This window comes from Anser anser (genome assembly GCF_964211835.1).
Source record: "Anser anser genome assembly, chromosome: 22".
Lineage (NCBI taxonomy): Eukaryota > Metazoa > Chordata > Aves > Anseriformes > Anatidae > Anser > Anser anser.
In genome coordinates this window covers 2,119,096-2,141,990 of record NC_139743.1, presented here as the reverse complement: position 1 = coordinate 2,141,990, position 22,895 = coordinate 2,119,096, and the positions used below count along the sequence as shown (strand labels likewise).

Genomic DNA, 22,895 nt, shown 5'->3' with positions numbered 1-22,895 from the left:
CTTTCGGTGACGCGAAGGGCGCGCGGAGGAGCCTGTGCCCGCAGCTGGAGGCCGCGCGGGGCCGCGCGCGCCCCTGAGAAGGGAAGCGCTGCGCGCGGGGGCCGGCACCCGGCTCGGCTCCTCCCGCAGTGCCCGCAACCGCCATGGCGGGCTCGGCGCTACCGAGCCGCGCGCCGCCCCGGCTCCGCCGCCAGGTACGTCACTTCTGCCCCCGCGGTAGGCGGGTCGGCCCCGTCGGCGGGGCGCTGCGAGGGGCCGCTCCGTCAACGGCGTTGCCTGTGGCGAGCCCCGGCGGTCCGATGCGCTTGGCCGCGCTGCGGACGGGGCGCGCCGGCGGCAGCGGGGCTCCCCGGGCACAGCCGCTGCCTCGCGGCGATGCGTGGGGAAGCGGCGCGCGGCCCCGGCGGGCGGCGGCGCAGGGGAGAGCTGCGGGGGCTGGGGGTGGTGTCGGAGGCGGCCGCCGGACGGAGGGAGCTCGCGGGGAGGGACGGCGGGGACCGCCGGCCGGCGGCCTCTGGGCAGCGCTGTCCCTGGCCGCCACCGCGCTGCTCGGCCGCCCGGGGCGGTTAACGGGCTCCCCAGGGAGCGCCTCCGAACCCGGCACCGCCTTGCTGTGTAAGAGCGAGCAACGGAGAGCGGCCTGCGGGGCTGTTGCCCAAGGCACTTCCTGAAGTGCCGGGGGAGAAAAAGTAAAATAAAAAAAAATAAAAAGGAAAAATTTACTCCAGGTCTTTCTATGCCAGGAAACCCATAACAGGTGTTTGGTCTTCAGGTGAATGCTTATGTTGGAAAGGCAGGACAGGCCTGATTCTGCCCACTGACATTTGTGTTCAGATGTGAGTCGCTGAGCAGGAGGTGAAAACGCAGCAGAGGCATAAAGTCTGGTAGTGGCAAGAAGTATTTTCCTTTGCCCTATGTCTGTGTTTACAAGAAGCCTGGTGACCTGAGATGGTTTCTGATGGCTTTTTCTGGGCTGACTGACAGCTGCTGCTGTACGGAAAGAGGCATTTTCTGGTCTGCTGTCTACTGAATTTATGTAAAAGCTGGTAAACTGTAGCTGAGTCTTAAATAAATTTTGAGGCAGACAGGTGTTACTGCAAGGGAAGAAACTGCAGCACAGAGAGAGTGGTTGGCCAGAGATCTTCCTGCAGATGTAGCAGCGGGAAGCATGGGGGAAGTGCCCCCATGGAATGTGACTTGTGAGAAAAGGAGGTGAAAGCGTTTGTTGCTGTCCCTCTACAGTAAGGTTGGCTGGAGCTAAGAGCAGGTAACTGAATAGATTCCAGCTGGGTGATGTGCCGCATGCCTGGTGCGAATGTGTCAGTCAGCACAGGTGGAAAAAGAGTGCAGTTCAGAGAAAGGTGTTTGTAATCAAGAGACAGAAGGGCTGTCAGGGAGCTTATTGTCCTGACCGCATTTGCCTTGCTCTTTCAGGCTGCCAGAAGAGAAGGCTCGCAGCAGCAGCGACGAGGTTGCCTGGACAGATGTGCCGGTGGCTAAGGCCGTGTGGACCCGGGTGAAGAACCTGCCCGCGGGCACCAGAGAGGAAGGCAGGGAACGGAGAAGGTAGCTGCATGCTACAGCGAAGGCTGCCCCGCCGGGCCGCGGGGAGGCGAGCGCTCCGCCGCGCTCCGGCACCGGAAGAGCACGGCCTGGCTGCGGGAACGGCGGTGCCGTGCGCGGGCCGGGCCGGGCCGGGCCGGGGGGGGTCCGCCTCCCGCCGCCGTTGTGCGCAGGCGGCCGCGGGGCGCCGCTGGGGCCGGGCGGCGGCCGCGAGCGGCGGGGGCCGAGCCTGGCCCACGTGCGCCGCGGGGCTGGGGGAAGGGCGGTGCGGCGCGGCCCGGCCCGGCCCTCCTCCTCCTCTCCTCTCTGCGCCTGCTGGGAGGCGGCAGCGGCTGGGCCGGGGCCGGGCGGCGGTCCGTCCGGCATGCCTCCCGGCCCGCCGTGAGGCGCTGCGCCATGGGGCCGGATCCGGGCTGGACTGCGCTGGTGCTGCTCTTCGCCGCCTCGCTGCTCACCGTCGCGGCCTGGCTGCTCCAGTACTGGCGGTCGGCGGCCCTGCGGGCGCCGCCGCGGCGGCGGACGCCAGCGGCGGAGGAGGCCGGGGCCCGGGCGCTGCTCGCTGCGCTGCTCGCCCTCCGGTCCCTGCGGGAGCAGTGGCAGCGGGCCTGGGTGCGAGCCCTCAACAGCCAGGCGCGCCGGCACGGGGTACGGCGGGGCGCGGGTGGTGGGACCCGGGCTGGCTGGGCCGGGCGTCGTGTTGGCGGTGAGCTGGAGGACGGGGGAGCCGGAGTCATCACCGTGAGGCAGGGAAGGGTACTCAGCCTTTGGTCGACCGGGGCTGCGACCCCTTTGTCCTCGGGCTCCGAGGAAACCTCCGTTAACGGGCTGCCAGTCAGGGACCCTGTTGCCTGGGCTGAGATGTGCTGGCAAACACTCAGTGTGCCAGCTTCTCCTTTTGGGCTGCTGTGTGTTGCTGTCTTCTGTACTTGAGGGATAGGGTGCGTAACTAAATGTGAGCATAATGTGGTTTTACAAACTTTGAGCAGTAGCTGTTCGGCAGCACGTTTTGCTTAAAATGGTCTGGGGCCTGAACCTTAGGTCTTCCTTTCCACAAGGAAGTAATTTCACAGGAGCTCACGTTACTGGCAAGGCAAGGGCTTTTGCCTGCAAAAAAAAGGCAAAAAAAACTTCTACAAGGGGAGACGGTTGACCACTATGTGGAAGTGTAGTTTGTCTCAAGGCAAGTTTTGTTGTCATTAAAAATACATAGAGTCAGCTTCTATAAGTATTGTGCAGGAATGAATGCAAAAGGGTTGTCTGTGTAGGATTGCTTACCTGTTACGTGCCTGATGGTTTTACCTTCTAGATTATATTTTCTGCCTGTTACAGATCGATCTGGGAATTGACCTTTTCCAAATGTTAACTTTTTTGTCTTATATAAGTTGTGTCTTCCTGTTTTGAGGTGTACCAGTGACCCTGCCGTAAAACTAGGTATTACTTACTGCCACTGGTATTGACGGATTGACTGCTACTTTGTTTAATTGCATTCAGGCCTTTGCATTTCCACCTTAAGTTCTTTCCACTCTATGTATGTCACCATTTTTGCCTTGTTAGATTGACTTGGAAAAGTTAGCGTAGTTTCTCATTCATTGCTACCTGTAGTAAGTGAAATTGTGCTTTTTAACAGAGAAGTACAGTGGCATCTGGCCTCTTTTCTGCCTTTGATCTAGTTGGGTAAGTAGTAGTTCTAAGTAGTATTTAGAAAATTAGAAACTGGGAAATAGATGTTTATATTGTTGTCTAGGCTCTGATGGTGTCAGAGAACAGAGTTTTCTACATTGGTTTTAGGATGAGCTTATCCTCTGGCAGGTTTTCAATAGATGAAGTATTTTGTTCCCAAGAGTTCATGAAAAAATGGGACTTTTTCACAAACATGCGGTTTATCTGCCAGACATATGGATAAAGATTGAGGTGTCTATCAGACTATAGGCTATGCCTCCTGTGAATTTGGCTGCTCCTTCTCCGTGGATTCTTTGTGTTTTATTTTTGTTTATTCTTAATTGCTTGCGCTTAGTTGTTGAATACAGAGAAAATGAGAAGGTGCCCCTTTCAAAGTAAGGTAAGATATTTTAATGAAGTGGAGGGGAAAAACATGACTGGCCCTGTTGTTGTGTTTGTGTTCCATTTCTTTTACTGGCTACTTGAAACAAATTCAGACACCTTCTTCGTAATCTATTAGCAAACAGTCCCTTAAGTAGACCAAAGGCAGAAGTCATCTGTATTGCAAGCCTGACTTTTATGAGAGAAGGTAGGAGTGATGGTGAGTTATGGCCCAGTTAGTATTGGTTAGATGATGTCCTTGATCTTACAGGATGAGGTACAAGAAGAATGAGAAGGTGGTACTGTATAAGGTTGCTGTAGGACTACTTGCTGCAGGCTGTTGAAACTGACTCTTTTGTCTGGAATTAAACAAGACTAGATTGTGCACTGTGAGACTATGCCCCTGATAGTCGGGTAAGATATAAGAATCTTGATCTGGTGTTTAACGTCAGCTGCTATAACTTTCTTTTGCTTTCCTTCCTCCCTTTTCTCATCCCTTTTCTTCTCCATTTTACCCTAGTTGTGCAAATAGTCAGGTCCAGTGTTGAACTTGAGGTCTGCATACTGAAAAGGTGCTTCCTTTCATTGTGGAAAACTTCTGAATGTCAGGATATGCTTGATTCATTTATTATGTGTAAGCTGAAACACTGTGGATCCTGCAGGTCTAGAGTCCTCAAAGCCAGCTCTTTATTTTGTGACTGAAAGCATGTTTGTTCTTACGCAGTGTTTGTTGTATTGAGGGAACCTGCTGTCATGAGTGACACTTAGTGACACCCCCCCCACCCCGCTCGTGTCTATGGGGACTGGTGAACAGTGTCCAGTTAAGTGACCAGCGTTGGTGCTTGATGAAAATGGAGGGGAGAGGATGCTCTTGGGTTGGCTAGAGTGAGTTCACTGGGACCTGTAACAAGAAGTGAAGTGTAATGCATTGCGGAGCGTATTTGCCTCTTTTAAGGTGCATGTCCTCTGGAGTCTTGGCCTCCCTGACAGGTTTGAGCTGTGATTGTATTGGGGTCGTCTGTGACATTGGAATAGACTGCCCTATCGATAAGTTAGTTAAGGTTGGACTAGGTGATCTTGGAGGTCTCTTCCAACCTAGATGGTTCTGTGATTAGATTGACCAAGCAGAGAGAAGGAGCTGTAAGGAGAGAGGCAAGGAAACCAAGAAGAAGTGAGATGATGCCTGTTCTGATACAGAATTGTTGCAAGCTTTCTGGGTGCTGTGCTTGGCAGAGTGTTCTTGGGGATGGAGAGCTTAAGTATGGGCAAGGTATGTGTTACTCAGATGATAACTTAATGGGGAAAGGGGAAGGAGACCGGCACATGAAAGAAAGAACTGGTGAGCATGAAACTGGAGTTCTGGGTGCTCTTGAAATAGAAAGCGTACTGACGAGGTGAGGCTGTGGTGAGATGGGAAGTCCTCTGGTCGTGGAGAGAAGGGACCGATTTGATACTCTGGACTGAGCTAGGTAGGTGAACATGCAGATCTGGTGGAGGAGGCTTGCAAGAAGAGGAAATGGCTGGTATAACTATTATGAAATGAGAAAATGCCCAAGACAGTACAGGACTGCAAGGGACTTTAGCCTGCATGTGAAGGCTGGGGTGATAGTTAACAGTGAGGGATAGTTACATTTTTGCTGTCCTCGCCCTTTCTTCAGTGCTGGGTATGGGGAGGCAGTGGAGGCTGGGGGTTGAAGAGTTGTGGTCCCGTTGTCCAAAAGCTTGTCAGCTGGCAGTGGGGAGCGATCCATTTCTCCATTGAGCCTTTCAGTTTAGAGGCTTGGTCACAGGGAGAGCTGCCTGGCGTCTGTGTTGAGAGGAGTCAGGGAGGGTAGAGTTGTGTCGTGGATGTCTTCGTGCTGGTTGCATTCATGGAAATGGACCAGAACGTCCCCGGGGCCCTGTGTTAGACTTGCTTATCTTCTTTGAAACTGCCTGGGATACTGTGACCAGCGGGAACTAACGGATCTCTATTTTCATAGAGTTCAGTGCAAATCACATTTGAAGAGGGTCCTCAGTTACCACCAGCAGCAAATATAAGCTGTGTGACGTGCAAAGGCCAGTCGGACTGCAGCATGGTAAGGCTTTGCTGTTCTGAATTATAGCATGTGGGGTTTCTCTGTCGACTGATGGCATGTTCTACAGAGACTGCCAACACTTGTGTGATAGAGATTGCAGCTCTGGGGCTGTACATCCGTGAGCTCTGCAAGGGCGGGTAGAGCTGAGGTGTAGGGATGCTGAATCTGAATATCAGGGTAGTGCAGTGGAGAGAAGAGAGCTTCTGTCACTGTTACATCCTTATTGCCTCACGTGTGGAGTCTTAAATGGCAGATCTGCAGTACAGAACTGGAGCTGACAGTAAGCCTGATGTTTCCTTGCCACAATGGGTCAACCTTACCTATTGCTTTTATAGGTCTTGCCATCTTGCTTCTGCTTATTACCAAGGACATAAACCTATTGCTTTCTTTTCTCTGTAGGTGCTTTACTGCCATCTGTCTGCAGAAGCCGTGAAATTCCCTGTCTCTGTAACGCAGCAGTCCCCAGCTGCTGTTTCTGTGGATACGTATCATGTCACTTTGTCTCTGCTGCAAGCTCAGGTAATGGTTGTAAAAAGTTTGCCATTGAATTTGTTCTTTCACCTAGCCCTACGCTGATGGAGGAAGGAGGCCTTGTTCTAGAAGGAGAATCTAGGCATTGCTAATGTTTGGCAGGGAGGCAAATGTTCCTGATAAGTGTGCTGAGTCCTGTTTACTGAGCATTATACTGCACATCTTGGGTGTGTAACGTCACTGTAGCAAAATCCAGGATCAGAGAGATTCGAGGAGTGGCAATGTTCTATACTTAGTTTTTAAGCACTTCTTTAAAAAGCAAAGGTCCAGAGTTCAAAATCCCTTGTAGTGCAATGGATAGGGAAAGTCACATCCTGTGTGTATGTCCAAATACTGTTTTGTCCTGTTACTGGTGTGGGAGAAAAAAATCCATGGTAAGAAATAATTTTCCTGTCAGGAACTCCCCTAAATACATTCACAAGTTCGTTATTCAGATCTTTGTAGAATCATAGAAACACAAGGTTGGAAAGGACTTACAAGATCATCTAGTCCAACCATCCTCCTGTCACCAATACTACCCACTAAGCTACTAAATCATGTCTCGTAGCACCTTGTCCAGGTGCTTCTTGAACACCACGAGGTGACTCTACCACCTCTCTGGGCAGGCTGTTCTAGTTCCTGACTACTCTTTGAGAGAAAAAGTTTTTCCTGATACCTAATCTAAATCTCCCCAGGCGCATCTTGTGGCCATTTCCTCGAGTCCTAGCAGTGGTTATCTGAGAGAAGAGACTGACCCCCTCCTCATCACAACCTCCCCTCAGGAAGTTGTAGAGTGCAATAAGGTCTCCCCTGAGTCTCCTATTCCCCAGACTAAACAACCCCAGCTCCCTTAGCAGGTCCTCATAAGACTTGTGCTTAAGACCCCTCACCAGTTTTGTTGCCCTTCTCTGGACACGCTCCAGGGCCTCAATGTCTTTCTTGTAGTGAGGGGCACAACACTGAACACAGCACTCAAGGTGCGGCCTCACCAAAGGCTGAGTACAGGGGGACAGCCACCTCCCTGGTCCTGCTGGCTGCACTATTTCTGACACAAGCCAGGATGCCATTGGCCTTCTTGGCCACCTGAGCACACTGCTGGCTCATGTTCAGCCGAGCATCGATCAGCACTCCCATCTTTTCTGCACTGAATATTGGAGATAGAGATGCTTTTTCTGGAAAATAAACTGTGAAAGTGAAGTGGGTGTTAACTCCATAGTTTCTTTCTGGTTGGCTTTGCCAATGTATGTCTGCTGGTCAGAATACTTCAAGTACCATTTGTCCCAAATGTCTTGGCTCTTTTGTATACCTCTTGTCGGTTAGTTATTTGACTACTGTGTCCCAGATCTGTTGCTTTCAACAGATGACCTTAGATGTTCGTGTTTAAAAAAATGTTCAAAAGTTGCTTGTCTTTCAATTATTTTTGAGCTATATTAAATTTCATTACGCTGTTTTTACTAGAGATGCTGAGTCAGGAGTTCTTCCTCTGTCATTCTGTTTCTGTATTAATGATGCCTTTATTCTGTGTGGGTGCGGAACTTCTGAACTGAACTACAGAATGCTGTACAGTCTGGTTTGTTGTTGCAGACTGTTGGTGACCTAGATGAGTTTTCAGGCACAGATCGTCTCCTAGAGACTTACAAATGTCTGTGCGTATGTTTGGTGGTGGTTAATAGATGTAGCTCAGCAAATATCCTGTATTGGTACCCAATTTGCTCTTTCAGATTGTCCTGCAGGCTCTGTGTTTGACCAGAGAAATAACATAGTTTTCGCCTCTGACTGGCGTCTGGGCTTCCAAAGGCAGTGAGAGAGCTGGGTCTGAGTATGAAGTGATGAAACTTCTGCATTTCGTTACTCTCAGAGGCCCAGGACCACCTACGTTCTTACTTGCTGTCTTCAGTTGCTGCACGGACTGGCGTGGGGCCCTTTGTGTTGACGAATTTGAAACAGGGCAGAAAGTGCCTGATAAAAACAGAGTGTTCCTGACTGCATATTTGTTCCGGGTCAGGTGGAGATCCACTTGGAGGAGATACAGAATGAGGGTCTCCTGGTGTCATGGACATTCAAGGACAGACCAGACTTGAATCTGTCAGTTCTTCCAAGATTTCAACCTCGTGAGGTAAGCAAACGGGGAAGCTGGACTCAAGCAGAGGAAGGGCAGGAGGGGTGGAAACAGTGTGCAGACAGGAAGAAGGCTGCTGCAAAGGAGAGAGTTTGACAGCTCAGTGTTGTGGCCCTTCTGTGGCAAGGAGGGGATTCTTTCACCCTGGAATCAATACTAGCTCAGCTATGTTAAGAGTTTATCCTTAAGAGAGCTGAAGCAGTAATGATGCCTGTTTACCGAATTCCTCTTTACATCTGAACTCTGAATAGAGTCTGTGTAGCAAAAAAGGCTTTCAGTCTTTGTAGGATCTCCCGCTGTTTTTGCCAAATGTGTGGCTGCAAAACGAGCTGGGGTATTTTTTTTGGAGTTGTAAAGTGTGCAGAAGCTATAGGTATTAGTGACTTGATGAGCTGAACACCGATGTGCTTGCACTTCTGTGCCCCAAACAGTTCTGTTTGTTAGTTTTATTGACACACTTGTTGCCTTATATTGTGTAAATGTAGGAATTTAGCTGTTCTTGTGAAGGTGTGGTAGTACCATTTCATGAGGCAGTGATGATGTGGCAAACTCTGAAGGCTTTATTGTCAAAATTTGTAATAGATGGACTACAGATGTAAAAGGTCAGTTTGGTTCATGCAGTTCATGCAGGTTATACTTGCCTGCAGCTATTACAGCAAAGCTTAAGCACTGAGGAGGAGGCATACAGGATAGAGGAAGAGTATATAGGAGGGTATTACTGGGAGAAAGGCTGTGTAGAGGCTTGAGAGGCAGTTGTACCTGTATAAGGAGAAAATGTATCTGCCTCATTATGACATTTGTGTGTTTCCTTTTGATTTGTGGAGAGAAGAATGACGGGAGTGTGGGTCTGTCTACCATAAAGGATCTGATCGAGGATACCATTGTCAGCACGCAGCCAGCCTTGATGGTACATCTGAAAGCCTGCACCGCAGGAACTGGTGCGGTAAGACTCTCTTCTTGCGATATTCATGCCTTGAATGCTGTGCACTGGGGTGCTTCTGAGGGCTGAGACTTAGGCAGGAATCCAAGGGCTAAGTCTCACTTCTGAGCAACAGCCACATCCCTGGCTGTGCTGTCATAGGAACTGGGGTATTGTGGCATGGGAAGCAGGGAGAATTAGAGTGGGACAGACCTTCAGCAGTACGGTCATCTTCAGTTCCCCTTCTAGTAGCCAGCAAGCTCATTCTGTCTGTCTCTTTTCCTGTCTGCCTTAAATTTCATATCTTAAGTAAGATGGGGGCTAACTGGAGGTTTGTAGCTTGGGGGGCCTGCAGCATCTCTGGATGGCTTTGTGGGTATTCCCATGAGGAGCACTTGGGAGGTGCAAGCACAAATGCCGCGTGTCTTACCACTGTTTGCTGACAAGAGAATGGCAAAGGTGTCGGTCTTTCTCTCATCATTCCTCAGGTATCCAGCAGTAAATTGACTCGAGATTCCCCATCCGGTGTAGTAGCAGGCCCTCTAGGTTCAAAGCTTTTACTACGGAATCTTCATGTGCTGAACTTGGGCTCCCAGGAAAAGGGAGGTAAGCCTGAAAACATGGTTCATCTGAAGCAGGGGAAGTGCAGAAATGGTGAGGTTAGAGTGCGTGGATGTTTTGTGTGGCTTTGAATGGACATATGCACACATGTCCACTAAACTCTGCCTTGTGTTGACAGGTACACATGTACTCGCTTTCTCTGTTGCAGGAGTTGAGGAGATATGCTGTGTCGTAGAGCTAGACAGTCCCCCACAGCAGAAATGGATGAGGCCAGTGACAGCTGGTAGTGCCGGCACTGCTGCAGAGATGGAGTGGAATGAGGAGCTCGTTCTGTAAGTGCCTGCTGGTCTATTGGTTGTTGCAGTGGAGGCAGACTGGCGTAGTCTCTGGGTGTCATTACCACTCTGCAGTACCTGATGCAGGTGGTGTGGAGGTGATGTCTGTATAGTAGGGTGGCTTGTGTCTGTGCTGGTCTGTGAGTTCCAGTGATCAGCCCCAACTCATGTACATATTATTTCCTGCTTCCCTGAATAGTGTGTGTTTTAACTGGATGGACAGAAGTGCTGATCAAGGGGAATGTGGGAGCATGAGGCCTGCCCTGGAGTTATCTGCCTTCCAGACAGATTGCCATCTTAACTTGCCCTGACAGCCTACGCAGCCCTGCATGGGACATAAATTGAGTTTTCCTCTTCTTGCTTGCTGCCCCTTATTGTGTCCTCCAAAATAATACACACTTACAGGAGCTTTGGAAAGATGATGAGGGTTGTGAGATTTGTGGAAGGGAAAATATATAATAGTTGTGTTTACTCTGTGGTAATTTTGCAAAGACTGCCTAATAGCAGCCTATCTATTTCTGTTTCAACAGTGAGTTGGGACCTAGAAGTAAGGAGCTGAAGCTACAGGTGCTGGGGAACAGTGGCAGAGGTGAAGGTAAGTACAGGAAGCCATAAAATGGATTCTAAGACAAGGTGACAAACAGGCCTAAGGGACTTGCTGTGATTTGAGCCTGTGGATCTTCTTTGTAGTTATGATGTATTATGAGCAGGATTATATCTGATATCTGCACGGGTTTTTGTATCCAACATTTTGTGAGTCTTTGACTGCGTGAAGTAACTCTCAAGTCTGTTGTTCTTAGTTAAAGGCTCTTAGTGACCTTTTTGGTACCTGGGAGGTTCCCATGGCCTGCACTTTCTAACCTAGAAGCAGTGAGAGGGATGCAGATATTTGCCCCCAGGTATTGGAAGAACAATGCAAAGGGCTCTTAAGTCTTGTGATTTTTAGTCAGCTAGGGACTAATTACAGCACCCATTTTTGAAGGAGGCCACAAAAGCCCAGGTTCTTTAATGTGGTTAATTTGTGCAAAGCATAGCCTCCTCTGCTGAATCTGGGAGCTACTGGAGCCAAGGGGATCTGATTTGTTGGCCTGTGGGACCACTTTCCAAAAGCACAGGGAGCTTGTGAGAGGTCTGAGGTGCTGAAGTTGTGTGGTGTTTTTTTTTTTTTTCTCCTCTTCCCTCTTGCAGATGTGCTGCTGGCACATACTACTCTTTTGCTTGATCCTTTGAGCAAACGGCCATCTGGGAGACAGATCTGCTCTCTGGCCCCTGGAGCTGGGCAGTCACTGGCTGCTGAAGCTACCGTTATACTGGAGGTGAGCAGGCAACCAAGCTCTGTGAATGCATGATCTGGAAATATTTGTAATGCGAGGCTCTAGCTGGAAATCAGCATTACTAGGCCTGCGCTTGTTGCAGGGGACCAACAGACACCTAGGCTGAGGAGGTGTATCACCTTGCCCTTAGTCCCTGAGCTTTCCTCTGTTTGGCTGACATTGTAGTGAGAATGGCTCCTTGGTGCCCGGAGGGGTAGCTTTTGTCATCCGTATCGCCTGCCTTTACTTCTGAGAGGAGGAGAGCCCCTTCTGAGCTGTGTCTTACCCTTTGTAGCTGCTATACCAGGATTCTTCTACATCTCTAAATGCTCAGCACGCCACATCTCTGCGTACCAGCGTCACCCCCACCAAGAAGGTGGAGATGGACCGGACCATCATGCCTGATGGCACGATCGTGACTACTGTCACCACAATTCAGTCCCGGCCCAAGGCCGACTGCAAGCTGGGTGAGGCTGCCCTAACACAGGAGTCTTGTAAAGGTGGGGTGGGGTGGGGTGGGGTATATTCCTGAGTTTGTTTACGCAGGCAGCAGTAAAACTGTTTAGCCATTGTATGTTGTGGTTGTTGTGGACTTGCACCTTAAGTATTGGATGGGTGGGTGGTGCTTTTGGCTTCTGAGTTACTAATGTCTTGTGGCTGTCTGGAGACTAGTATGTAGCCTTGAGGGAGGGAATTGATGTAGCCCAGCTGGGGAGAGTTGTGAGAGGGACAAGCCTCTCTGACATCTTTTGGTGGCAGGACTCATCTGTGTATACTGGTGTTGCATAACTTCTGCCTACATAACTGCTAAATAAATTATGCTCTATGTACTGATCGCAGGCTTGAAAACATGTTGACCTTGCTTGCCAGTGGTTGGTGCTGCTCAGTGTCTGTCTGATGTCTTGGTTAATGTGGTGCTGGATATTTTGTGAGGCAGGGCTGGGAAACAGCACAAACAGGGCCTCGTGACAGGGCTGCTTCGCATGTCTTGTTCCAATAGGCTTCTTGCAACTTCAGTGCTGCAAAGCCTCATGGCAGCAGACTCTGCAGGCACTCTGCGGGGGGTGGGGGGGAGGGATGGGGCACAATACGGTGATGAAGTTGCCTAAACTTCATCTCCACTTACTGTTGTCTCTGCCTGTCTTTCACCATGAAGATTCACCCTCAAGATCACCGTCCAAGGTGGAAGTGACTGAAAAAAAGACAACGGTTCTTTTGGAGAGCAGCTGTCCTCGCAGCCTTTTGCCCAGCAGTAGCAGTAAGTGCTTGCAAGTCAGAAGTTCCTACTGGAGCGATGATGTTCCTTAGCCTTTCTTGAAGAGTGTCTGTCTGAATGTGGGTCACTGAACTCATCTGCACTTGCTGCAGAAGAGTAAGTCCGAGTGATTGAGTGAAGAGGGTAAGGGGGAGGGCAGGTAAAAGAAATTCCACCGTGGCTCTCTGGTTCATGATTATGAGTGTTTCCTTGCTTGACAAGAACATCCCTAAGTTATCTGGAGCCAATGAGATTTGGTCATATTGTACTTGGCATCTCTGTTTGTCTCTGAAATAGAATGCTGCAGCTCCTTGGATGCTTTGTGGCTGAGGCTGTGAGACCTCCTGGGAGTCTCTGGAAATCTTTCTTAAGTGGGAGGTGGGAATGGTATTTTAATGATATGCCTTTAGGAACTTCAAACTTTATAGGTGCCTGAAAGACTTGAGAGCTCTACAGAGCATTCTTCTTTTAGTTTGTTTGGGCAAGTCTGTAATAAATACTGTTCTCTACCTTCACTTACACATAGTTGCCTGTTAAAAGCATCATGGTCAGCAAGTAACCTCTTCCCTGTGCTGAAGGATGCTACTTCAAGTGTTGGTATCTTTCTTGTTGCTCAGGGGACAGCCAGATGCCTAATGGCTTGGATCCGGTGGCTGAGACGGCAATCAGGCAGCTAACTGAGACAAATAACAAGCCCGCAAAGAAGACCCCAACAAAACGTAGCACGCTGATCATCTCGGGAGTTTCCAAGGTCTCTGGCAGTTAGGGGGCTCCATTTCCTGTCTGGGAGGCTATTTCTATGGATGTCTGTGTAAAACCACCCTATTCTGTAGGGAATGGTGTGGAAAAGTACCAGCACAGAGGACTTGCTCAGCAGAGCCTTTTTGCTGCATCCTTGTATTTTGTCGCTGCTTCCCGTCAAAGGTACCTCAGCAGTCTGCAGGGCAGCTGCCAATGGAAGTTCACAAAGCACTGGCAGCAGAAAGGGAAGCTTTTGCATTAGTCATTTGGGAACCTCATGGAAAATGTAAGGAGTTATCCTGGGACTTTCCTATGTGAGAGAGGGAAGTGCTGCAAAATGCCATGGAATCAGATATCTTCCAGTATGTTTCAGCAAAAAGTGACCGCTGCACATCTGTGCTTTCTTAGCACTGATGAGCAGGATTGGAGACAAATGCAATCCTTTAGACCCTGCCTTCCTGTCTGACTTTTTAACCCCCTCCAGGTACCTATTGCTCAAGATGAAATGGCACTTTCTCTGGGTTATGCTGCATCCATGGAGGCCACAGTGTACGGGGCTTCTGGGGCGGTGAGTGCAGGTGACCAGATGCAGGATTCTACTGAATCGTCACAGCTGCTGGAAGCGTCGCCATCAGGACAAGGGGCCAGTCAGGAGCTGGATGAGACAACGCGATCAGACATCTCTGAAAGACCATCCATGGAAGATGTTGAATCTGAAACTGGCTCCACAGGAGCCCTTGAGACCAGGAGCTTGAAAGATCACAAAGGTGAGGTTGAACTATCGTACAGTAGCTAATGTCAGCTTGTGCCTGAGGACAAAGTGACAGCTGAGTTCCCTGCCCTGAGTTAAGGGTCTGCAGCCTGCTTTTGGGGCGGTGAAGAGTGGCTTCCAGTGGAGCCCTGGAAGAGCCCACATATCTTCTATGTTCCCTGCTGAATTGGTTTCAAACACCTTTATGCAGTTACCCGGTTCCTGTAGGCTTTATGGTTTGTGTGCTGTCTTAGATGGAAGCCCTTTGTAGCTTGCATGTTCCCAAGACCCTGTTTTGACCCCCTTGTTTGCACGTCAGACCCATGTCTGTAAATAGTGATTCCTCCTCCGAATTCTGATGCTGCTATGGCACAGAAACAGAGGCTGCCCAATAGCAGATTGTGTGGACCTCGATGCCTTCCCTGTTTCTCCATTAGCATCAAAGTAGCTAGCTCTTCTGATACCATAGGGTGTCTGCACAGACTCCCTGATTTTAAATTGTGGGGCAGGTCTGCCCTGACTGAGATGTTTTTTTGGAGTTTCTAGGGTTGCATCAGTTAGGCAGACTGCATGCCTTGCATTTGTTTGCTTGAAGCTGTTATAGTTACAGCTAGCTACTAAACAAAAGTGAGCACCAAATCTCAATTTCTCAGAATGAGAGTGGGGGAGGGTTTTTTTTTTGTTTTTTTTTTTTGTTTTGGGGGGTGGGGGGGGAAGGGGTGTGTGTGTGTTGTACCTTGTTACAGTTTGAACTGTGTTGATCCTTTGTTTGCGTGTCAGTGGGTGAAAAAGTATCTGGCCCAGATTCACGAGAGACATGGTGGGCAGGGAAAAGAAGGAAGAAGAAAAACAAAACCCCTTTTTTGTAGGAAATGCTGCTGTAGCATTGAATAATGTGCAGGTTTGGATATGCATTTTTGTACCCTTTTGGTGCTGACAGTGATCAGCATCTCCATCCTGTCCTGCCTCGGTTTATCACCTGGAGCCATCACTGTTATTTTTCTCCAGATTTGGACAGCTTGTGAAAGTACAGGCAGCTGTGCTGAGGGCTTGATGACCAGCTAATCTGGATGCTCTTGAGACAGTGTAGTCTGAGATGCCTTTTCCCTGTTGTGTGTTCCTGCTGGTGTCTCCACACTGTGACATTCCCACTCATTTTCCATTCACACCAATTTTACCTTTTAAGTTGCAATTCTCCATGACTCTGCTAAAGTGAGGATGTTGCTGCATAAAAGGACGTTTACGTACAGGACACGTGCCAGTGTTTAGTGAAACAGCTTGTGGGTATTGCAGTCTGCCCTGAATGTAGACTTTGCCTTGAGGTTGGGAGCTGAGATTCGCTGAGCTGCTGTGTGCTTTTGCTGCTCAGGCCAAAAGAGGTCTCCTGCCTCTTGTATGAGAGTGGCCAAATGACATGGTGTGTTTGTTGCCCCTGAGACTTGCCAGGGCAGGATACCATTGTGGTTTCCATCTCCTTTTCTGTCTTTGCAGTTAGCTTTCTTCGGAGTGGTACGAAGCTCATCTTCAGGAGAAAGACCAAGCAGAAGGAAGCCGGCCTGAGCCAGTCACATGATGACTTGTCCAATGTCACCACTAGTTCTGCCAGCAAGAAGAAAGCCGGCAGCTTCTCCCACCGCCTCATCAAACGCTTCTCCTTCAAGTCTAAATCCAAACCTAAAGCTAACGACAGCACAACAGGTGAGAACTGAAGGACGGAGATGCTGGTTGGAAAGATTATACAGAAATCCTGTTTTAGTCTTTTGTCTTCCCACTCCGTGGTATCTGAGTTCTGCAGTCCAGTTCCTTCCAACCTTGGCGGAGGGAAGACACCCCAGTGCTTTACACTGTTTGGGGAGCAAAGGTAGTGTACCCAGGGCTGAGACTGCACAGCCTTCTCTGACTGTTATGCTCTCCCCAAAAAAATCCAGCAGGCATGCTAATCCCCTTGGGGTTCCCAGGAGCTGCAGAAGTGACTCTGTATAGCTGTCCAGCTTCACTAGGTGCTTCCTGGGACCTTTCAAGTGACAGCCTCAGAGTTAAAAACTGAGAAACTGCCAAGTTACCTGCATTTTCAAGAGCTGCGGTATGTAACCTTGCTCCATTCTGCTCTTGAGAGAGGATGGTGCAGTTGCTGGCCATTCTGTTGTTGCTCCTGCTCGATGCAGAGGCTGTAACGTGACTGAGGTGTGGTGTGGGATGGTGTGTGCATTCCTGGGCTATGTGCTGTGAGCAGAACAAGCTGCTGTTCCCCACCCAGATCGGCTGTTGGAATGGTCTCCGTTTCAGAAGGTGTGGAGGGTGCCTTTTTTCTGTGCTATACTGATGAAGAAAGGAGTCTCTAAGAAGGAGAAAACCTTAACCGCTAGATGAGTTTTTGTAGAAGACCAAGTCCTTGCAAGAACATCTGTTTGCTGCTTTTGGTGCTTCTTTATCTATGTTCTGGAGTGGGGAAGGGGCCATGCTACATATTTGTACCAGCCATCTTCCTGTACAAGTGGAACTGTTTTCCTTGTAGGTGGTTAGGGCCATCTCTGGTAGGGCACTGGGGAAACGGAGGCTATGGTCCAGTTCTGTAGTTCTCTTTAGCAGTTCTAACTCCAGTGACGGACGTGCTGGGGATGAATAGTGAGGAACGTGGCAATGCTAGCGAAAGGGCAGTGTGATGTGGAACCTGAGGCTGTGTGGTGTAATGAGTGAGGAGCTTACATGTTTTCACTGATGAAAGGCATTTCGTGTAGTAGAAAGAGCCTTTCTTGATGGCATGTGAACTAACCTTCTTCTAGAAAATGTTATCCTCTATGTTTAAAGTGTGGGCCCTTCTGCAGTGGGTGTTTTTTGAGGGAGAGCTGCATGGGGGGAAAAATCAGCTGCTTGCACAGGAGGAAACTGCCCTTCTAAACGAATGTTTTTCCAGTCTCTTGAAATATGTGCATTGTGAATATCCCAAGAGGCCCTGTTTGGATGAGTGTAACATCACACCTTAGAAAAATGTGTATTAATTGTTAAAGCAGATTGTTTGAATGGAAGCTCTTGCTCTTCTGTAGAGCTGTAGAGATAGGGAAATGGGTCAAAGGGGAGGAAAAGAAATTTGGTGGAGAGATCATGTAAGGCTGGCTGGGTTCTTTAGCTCTGCTCTCCTGTTAAAATACCTCCTGACGTGGGGGCTGTTGCTATAGTTCATTTAAGATGCAACCCAATTGGAAAAATAGTAGTACTCTGTAATTGTTCGTGATACAATGCATTGTGTTATTCAGAAGGACAAATCCTGGGTTACTGATAAGGCCATGTGCTATTTCCAAAGACTGGAATGTGTTTGGTATGCCGTTGTGAAACAATTTACAGGCAGGAATTTTAGAGTGCATCTCAAAAGTATCAGGAAGTTGGGAAGGCCAGAGTCACCTGGGGCTTGGATTGAAATTGCTGATGTATGTCAAAAGAAGCAAGGATTCTCATTCTGAAACTGTATGTTCCCTACAAGGTTGGACATGCCAGGTAAATAGGACTGTTCTAGCTGGCTGACCAGGAACTTCTCCATCTATTTCATCTGGTTTGGAAGTCTTTCTGTTATCCCCAAGCTCTTTCATATAGTTTATCCTTTGTTTCTTTACTTGTCAGTATGGTACTGTGGCTAGACCCTTATGTCTTTAGTAGCGAGCTGCATTGTGCACTACGGATGTCAGAGTGCTTGCCCTTTCTCACCAAAAATCATTTTCCTTGATGCAAGTAAATAGTTCCTGCTGTACCACTTCTGGAAGTTGGCAGTCTGTGGCTGGCCTCTAGTGATCCAGCTGCTGGTTTGTTGTAGCCTTCCTTCTCCAGGTTGGCTGGGGAGTCATCTGTGGCACTGTCATTCACAGGTGTGGCCTTGTTCCCAGAGCCTCAGGGTTTGGTTACAGTTTGGTGTTCTCTCTTGCACCATCGCTCTGTCACTCACATTACTTGACACTCTGTTTTTTGTTGTTGTTCTTTCTTAAATGTGCTGGCTGAGCCTAGACAGCACCACTTCTCTAGTGGGCTGGCTGTGAAACCTTGCATTAGAAATGGCTGTTTGAACTGAAGGGAACTTTAGGAAGAGCCAGCAGCTTTTCAGTTACAGATTTATAATTGGACCTTCTGTGAGTCTATTTTAATATTCACATGTTCTTTAAAACCACGAGCAGTGTGAGCTACCTTGGCATGGAGTTGCTGCTGGCAAATGCCCAGGGCTCCCACCTGTACTTCTGGAATGTGAATTTGGGACTTGTGTGTGTAAGAAGGGCTGTGAGGGATAGCAAGTGCTGCCTTTCTTGGCATGGGTTACTGGAAAATGTCAGTGAGGTTCTCCTCTGGTAAACGCTTAGCTAGTTTTTAACTAGAATAGTTTGCTCTACCTTGCAGGAAGGAGGCGATAGGAAAGCTCGAAGTAAAGCCAAAACTAGAGTTCCTCACCATCCTAAGGGGACTGAGGATTTTTTTCTAGCTGCATAAAATGGGCAATTCCTGGAATAAATCCATGGGCCTTACTGAACTTGTTCCCACTTTGTGGGCTCCAGGATATGGCTGCTAATGAGTGGCAATGGAATTACTATTTTTGATTTTGAGCTTTGACCTGTCAGAAATATTGGGACTATCCTGCACTGTTGTCCATGGAATGAATGGCACACAGGGTGCACAATAGTGATTGTGTATTCTCCCTTGAATTTTTGGTGGCGCTCTTTATCACGGGCAGTATATTGGATATGAAAGTTTGTATCTGGCTAGATATCTGGCTTGCAACGGAAAGGGTTATTGTCAAGTTCAGATGCAGTATATCCCCAAACATTAATTCCTGCATCTGCTTATGTTTTCTTTCTGCCACATCATTGCTCCTCAAAGTTCTACGGTGTAGGACTGATATTGTAGCCTTTGATTTCCTACAAAATCTTCTCTGAGTGCAGAATATTTTTTTCAGAGTATTTGGGTAAGCTGGTGTTTGAAGGACAGTGGGGCAAGGGAGAATGGCACAACTGTGTGCACTTGGAGTATTTTACTTTTGGTATGTTACTGAGTTAACGCATCCATCCTTCATATCTGTACATGATTTCGTTTCTCTCGTGCAAGGTTAGTTTTGTCTTCCAAAGTATTAAGTGTCTGTTTTTTTTGTAGTCCTGGCTATGTGAGCATGTGCGAATCTCCTGACTTACTGCAGCCAAGAATGGTAACAAATCCACCTTGTGGGGGAGGTGTGATTATTGGCCTGAGAAACGATTCTTTTATCCTAAATATCCTAACTTTCTCAAAAGGAAAGGGAAGGTCATGGAAGTCTCTGGTCTCCAGAAACTGTAGAGAAGGTCCCATGGAGTTTTCACTCATAAAACTGATGTATAAAAAATCTGTTTGTATTTAGTCACTGCTTGTGCTTTTTGCTTTAAAACAAAAGAAATGGTGTTTGAAATCAGCTTTTCCCTGTTTAACTTCTTGTGGGTACTCATGCCCTCGCCTTGGTGCCATTGCAGGGTCTGTGGTATTTCATAATGACTGGGACCCCAGAGTAACAACAGTGTGCAGCATGGGCTGCCATCTAACTTTTTGGACTCAAAAGATCTGCCATTGCTGTCTTAAGGGCAGGCTCAATATTTGCACCTCATGAAATTGATCCTTGACCAAATATGTGGGAGAAGAGGAGTGTCAGAGCGGTGGACTTGAACAAAGAGATGCTTCTGAAAGAGTTCAGCCTACCTATGTGGGCCTATATTCCAAATGCAACGTTTCATTGCTGGCTACGCAAGTAGAAAGAGTGACTGTTAAATAAAGCCAAAGTATACTTTTTTTTTTCTTCTTCCTGGTGTTTTAGCTGAACAGAGTTAGGATTTACATATGCCGTGTATTTTCACTTCTTTGAAAAAAAAAAAAACAGATTGCTCTAGCTGTATGCTTGTAACTATAGTTGTCTGGACACACCCTTTCCCCCTGTTTTGGTAAGGCTTTTAAGAACCTTCCTGTTGAAAAGCCCTTAGCATCTGCCTGCAAAGGGTATTCTGTGATTCTGTAGCCTCTTAAAGTAAGAAAAAACATTCATGTGAATGAAGGGGACTGCAAAACCTCGTTTCGGGGTGGGGGGCGTGCTGTAGGCTTTAATGTGGTGGAACTTGACTGAAGCCTGGTAGGACAGGGACTCTTTGTCAGGTGATAGGGTTGGAATTAGATGATCTTTAAGATCCCTTCCAGTCTAAAACATTCTATGGTTCTGTGACTTGGAGAGGAGGTTCAAAGCATGTACAATCCAAAGGTAGAGGGATTGTATACATGCATATGTGTTTGCATGTACTTGTGAACAGTGTGTTCTCTGTGAATACCGATCACACTGCAAAGTGAATGGACAGGGTCAATCAGTGGGCCGGGAGAATGGCCTTAGGAGCCTCTGTGGTATCCACGAAATATTTCTAACCCTGATATACCTCCCCAGAGGTCAACTTGAGAAAGGCAATCTAGATACTGCACCTGTGAATGCCCTCAAAATGCTTCTGTAGTTGAGGATGGGTTTTTAGGCAGATTTGGCTGAAGTGGGGGAGAGAGGGTGGAGACTCTTTCCAGCTAGTTGGAAAGCAGTTCAGGGGAGGGGAGTGTCATGAAAACTTCAAACCGATGTGAGTGTAAGAGGCACGTCCTGTTTCTACACTAGATCTGCGTGTATGTCAGTGTGTATGCTAAAAAGTGTTGTTTTATTTTTAGATTTGTTTTTAGAGATGCTGCTTCATGTGACAGCTACTCTCGTTTCCTGTTTGCTAATCCTATAGAGAGGTTGTTACTGGGTAGCTGGTGAGATGCTTGACTGTTGGGTGGATGGTATTTGCGTGTTCTGGAGTCTTTTGCCTTGTTCTCCCTTCCCTGCCCCTAGTTCATGGTGAGTGTAATGGTAGAGTAACAGTTCTGTTGGTGGTCAAACTTCTGGAAAAGGTCTTTTTGTCTACGTGTAAGAATCACAGCTCTTTCTACAAGCGTAACTGCTCCGTACCACCTGTCCTTGCTTGTAGAGGTACTGGACCAAATACCCATGCTGAATCTGAATTAGCACCCCTCCTTTTGTGTGCTTTTTTTTTTTTTGTACTTTAATACCTTCTTTCTGGGTGGCTTATTTTAACCCCAGATTGTTTAAAGGAAAACAAATAGGAACTGTGTAGTTACTTAAGAGATGAAAATAAAATGACTTAATTCAGAGTAAATGAATGAAGTTCTTGCACCTTTGTAAATGTTGAAGAATTCCATTGCTGTGTAATGGCTGAACCTGTTAACTTATTAAAACACATGGAAATGAAAACTTGATCACGAGTCTTACTTCACAGCTGCTGAAGTGTTGGGTGTGGGCCATTGATCATTGTAGAAGTCCGGAGCAGCAGTGGATCTGCAGCCCTGTTTTGTAAGATTGTCACCTCTGAACAGCCCTTTTTGCTGAAACCAGACACATGAGTTTACAGTCTGCAAGCCTTCAGCAAGTGATGTACGTTTTGGCTCTTCCTGTTTTCTCTCTCTTAATCTCGCTGTACTTCTCCTTCTCTTGTTGATTCTCTCTAGCCCTCTGGGTGGCTGGCTGGCCCTCTCTCCCCCCTCTCTTCTTGCAGCCTTTTCCCTTTTCCCTTTTTTTTCCCCCCCCCCTCCATCTTCACCCTGCAGCCTCTGGCTCCAGGCGGTCACTGTTCCCCCCGGATGGAGGAATGGCGAGGGGGGGACGGGGCGCTCCCCCCGGGGAGGGGGTGTGGGGGGGGGAGGGGTGGGAACGGAGCGGGGGGCGGGGGGCGCAGCCGCTCTGGGAGGGCTCTGAGGGCTCCGGGACTTCTGCGGAGTCAGCGGCCGAGAGCGTCGTGCCCCGCAGCATGCCGGGAGTTGTGGTCTTTGGACTCCGGGCCTCCCGTCGGTCACGTTGGTTTCCGGGGCATGCCGGGAAGTGTAGTTCCGCGTAGCCGCTCGGCTTCCATGCCAAGAGCGGCACATTGCTCCGGACAGTCATTTCCTCCCCGAGACGGCGCGGGGTGCATTTTTCTGCCGTTTTCACGTGTGGCTTTCCACACGTTTCCCGCTGCTTCCGTTAAAGACAAAAGGCTTTGCGAAACCTGCCGTTCTTGGCACGGGAGCGGTGGCGCCCTCTGCCGCCACCTCCTGGCCAGAGAGTGGTACTGCAGGCGGGGCGGTGACGCGGACGCGCTCCTGGCTCCGCGACGCCCCTCTGCCGCCGTCTGCTGGCGACGTGTTGGTACTGCAGGCGGAGCGGCTGGCGGAGGGAAAGCCCTGGGACGGGGGCGGCACTGCGGGGCAGGCGCGGGTCTGCGGGCGCCGGGCCGGGAAGCCCGGCGCTGGCTCCGCCGTGTCCGCGGTGTCAGGCCGCCTGCAGCGTCTTGTCCCGCAGAATGCCGGGAGTTGTGGTCGTTGGGCTCTGAGCTTCCCGTTGGCCACGTTGGGTTCGTTATTATTATCTCCCGGCCTTTTTTGTCCTATTAAAAAATGCAGTTGTTCACGTTGCCGCCGCTCAGCTTCCCAGACGGGAGCGGCACGTTGCTCAGGGCGGTCATTTCCTCCCCGAGACGGCGTGCGGTGCATTTTTCTGCCGTTTTCATTTGTGGTTTTCCGGGAGACGGTTTGGGAAGCCGTGCCTGCCGCCCTCGGGACGAGCGCGGTAGCGCCCCCTGCCGCCATCTGCTGGCGAAAAAGCGGTACTGCAGGCGCAGCGGCTCGGCTCGTGCGCTGGTGCGGCGCAATA

At 49.1% G+C, this 22,895-nt stretch overlaps 1 protein-coding gene across 4 annotated transcripts; it reads left to right on the top strand.

The window, feature by feature from the left end:
- The first annotated feature begins 55 nt into the window (after window positions 1-55).
- C2CD2L (C2CD2 like) lies at window positions 56-21,461 on the top strand. Of its 4 annotated transcripts, none has more exons than XM_083808249.1 (15): window positions 56-194; window positions 1,435-1,566; window positions 5,586-5,681; window positions 6,081-6,200; window positions 8,197-8,307; window positions 9,137-9,253; window positions 9,718-9,835; window positions 9,999-10,122; window positions 10,656-10,720; window positions 11,314-11,441; window positions 11,734-11,905; window positions 12,595-12,696; window positions 13,311-13,444; window positions 13,919-14,201; window positions 15,677-21,461. In XM_083808249.1, the coding sequence occupies exons 3-15, from the start codon at window positions 5,679-5,681 to the stop codon at window positions 15,892-15,894; spliced, it is 1,695 nt and encodes a 564-aa protein (XP_083664375.1). In that variant the 5' UTR covers window positions 56-194; window positions 1,435-1,566; window positions 5,586-5,678; the 3' UTR covers window positions 15,895-21,461. The 4 variants fall into 4 exon arrangements, with proteins under 4 accessions (XP_083664375.1, XP_083664376.1, XP_083664373.1 ...); XM_083808250.1 differs by lacking the exon at window positions 56-194 and adding an exon at window positions 480-615; XM_083808247.1 differs by lacking the exons at window positions 56-194; window positions 1,435-1,566 and adding an exon at window positions 1,780-2,208.
- The last annotated feature ends 1,434 nt before the right edge of the window (window positions 21,462-22,895 follow it).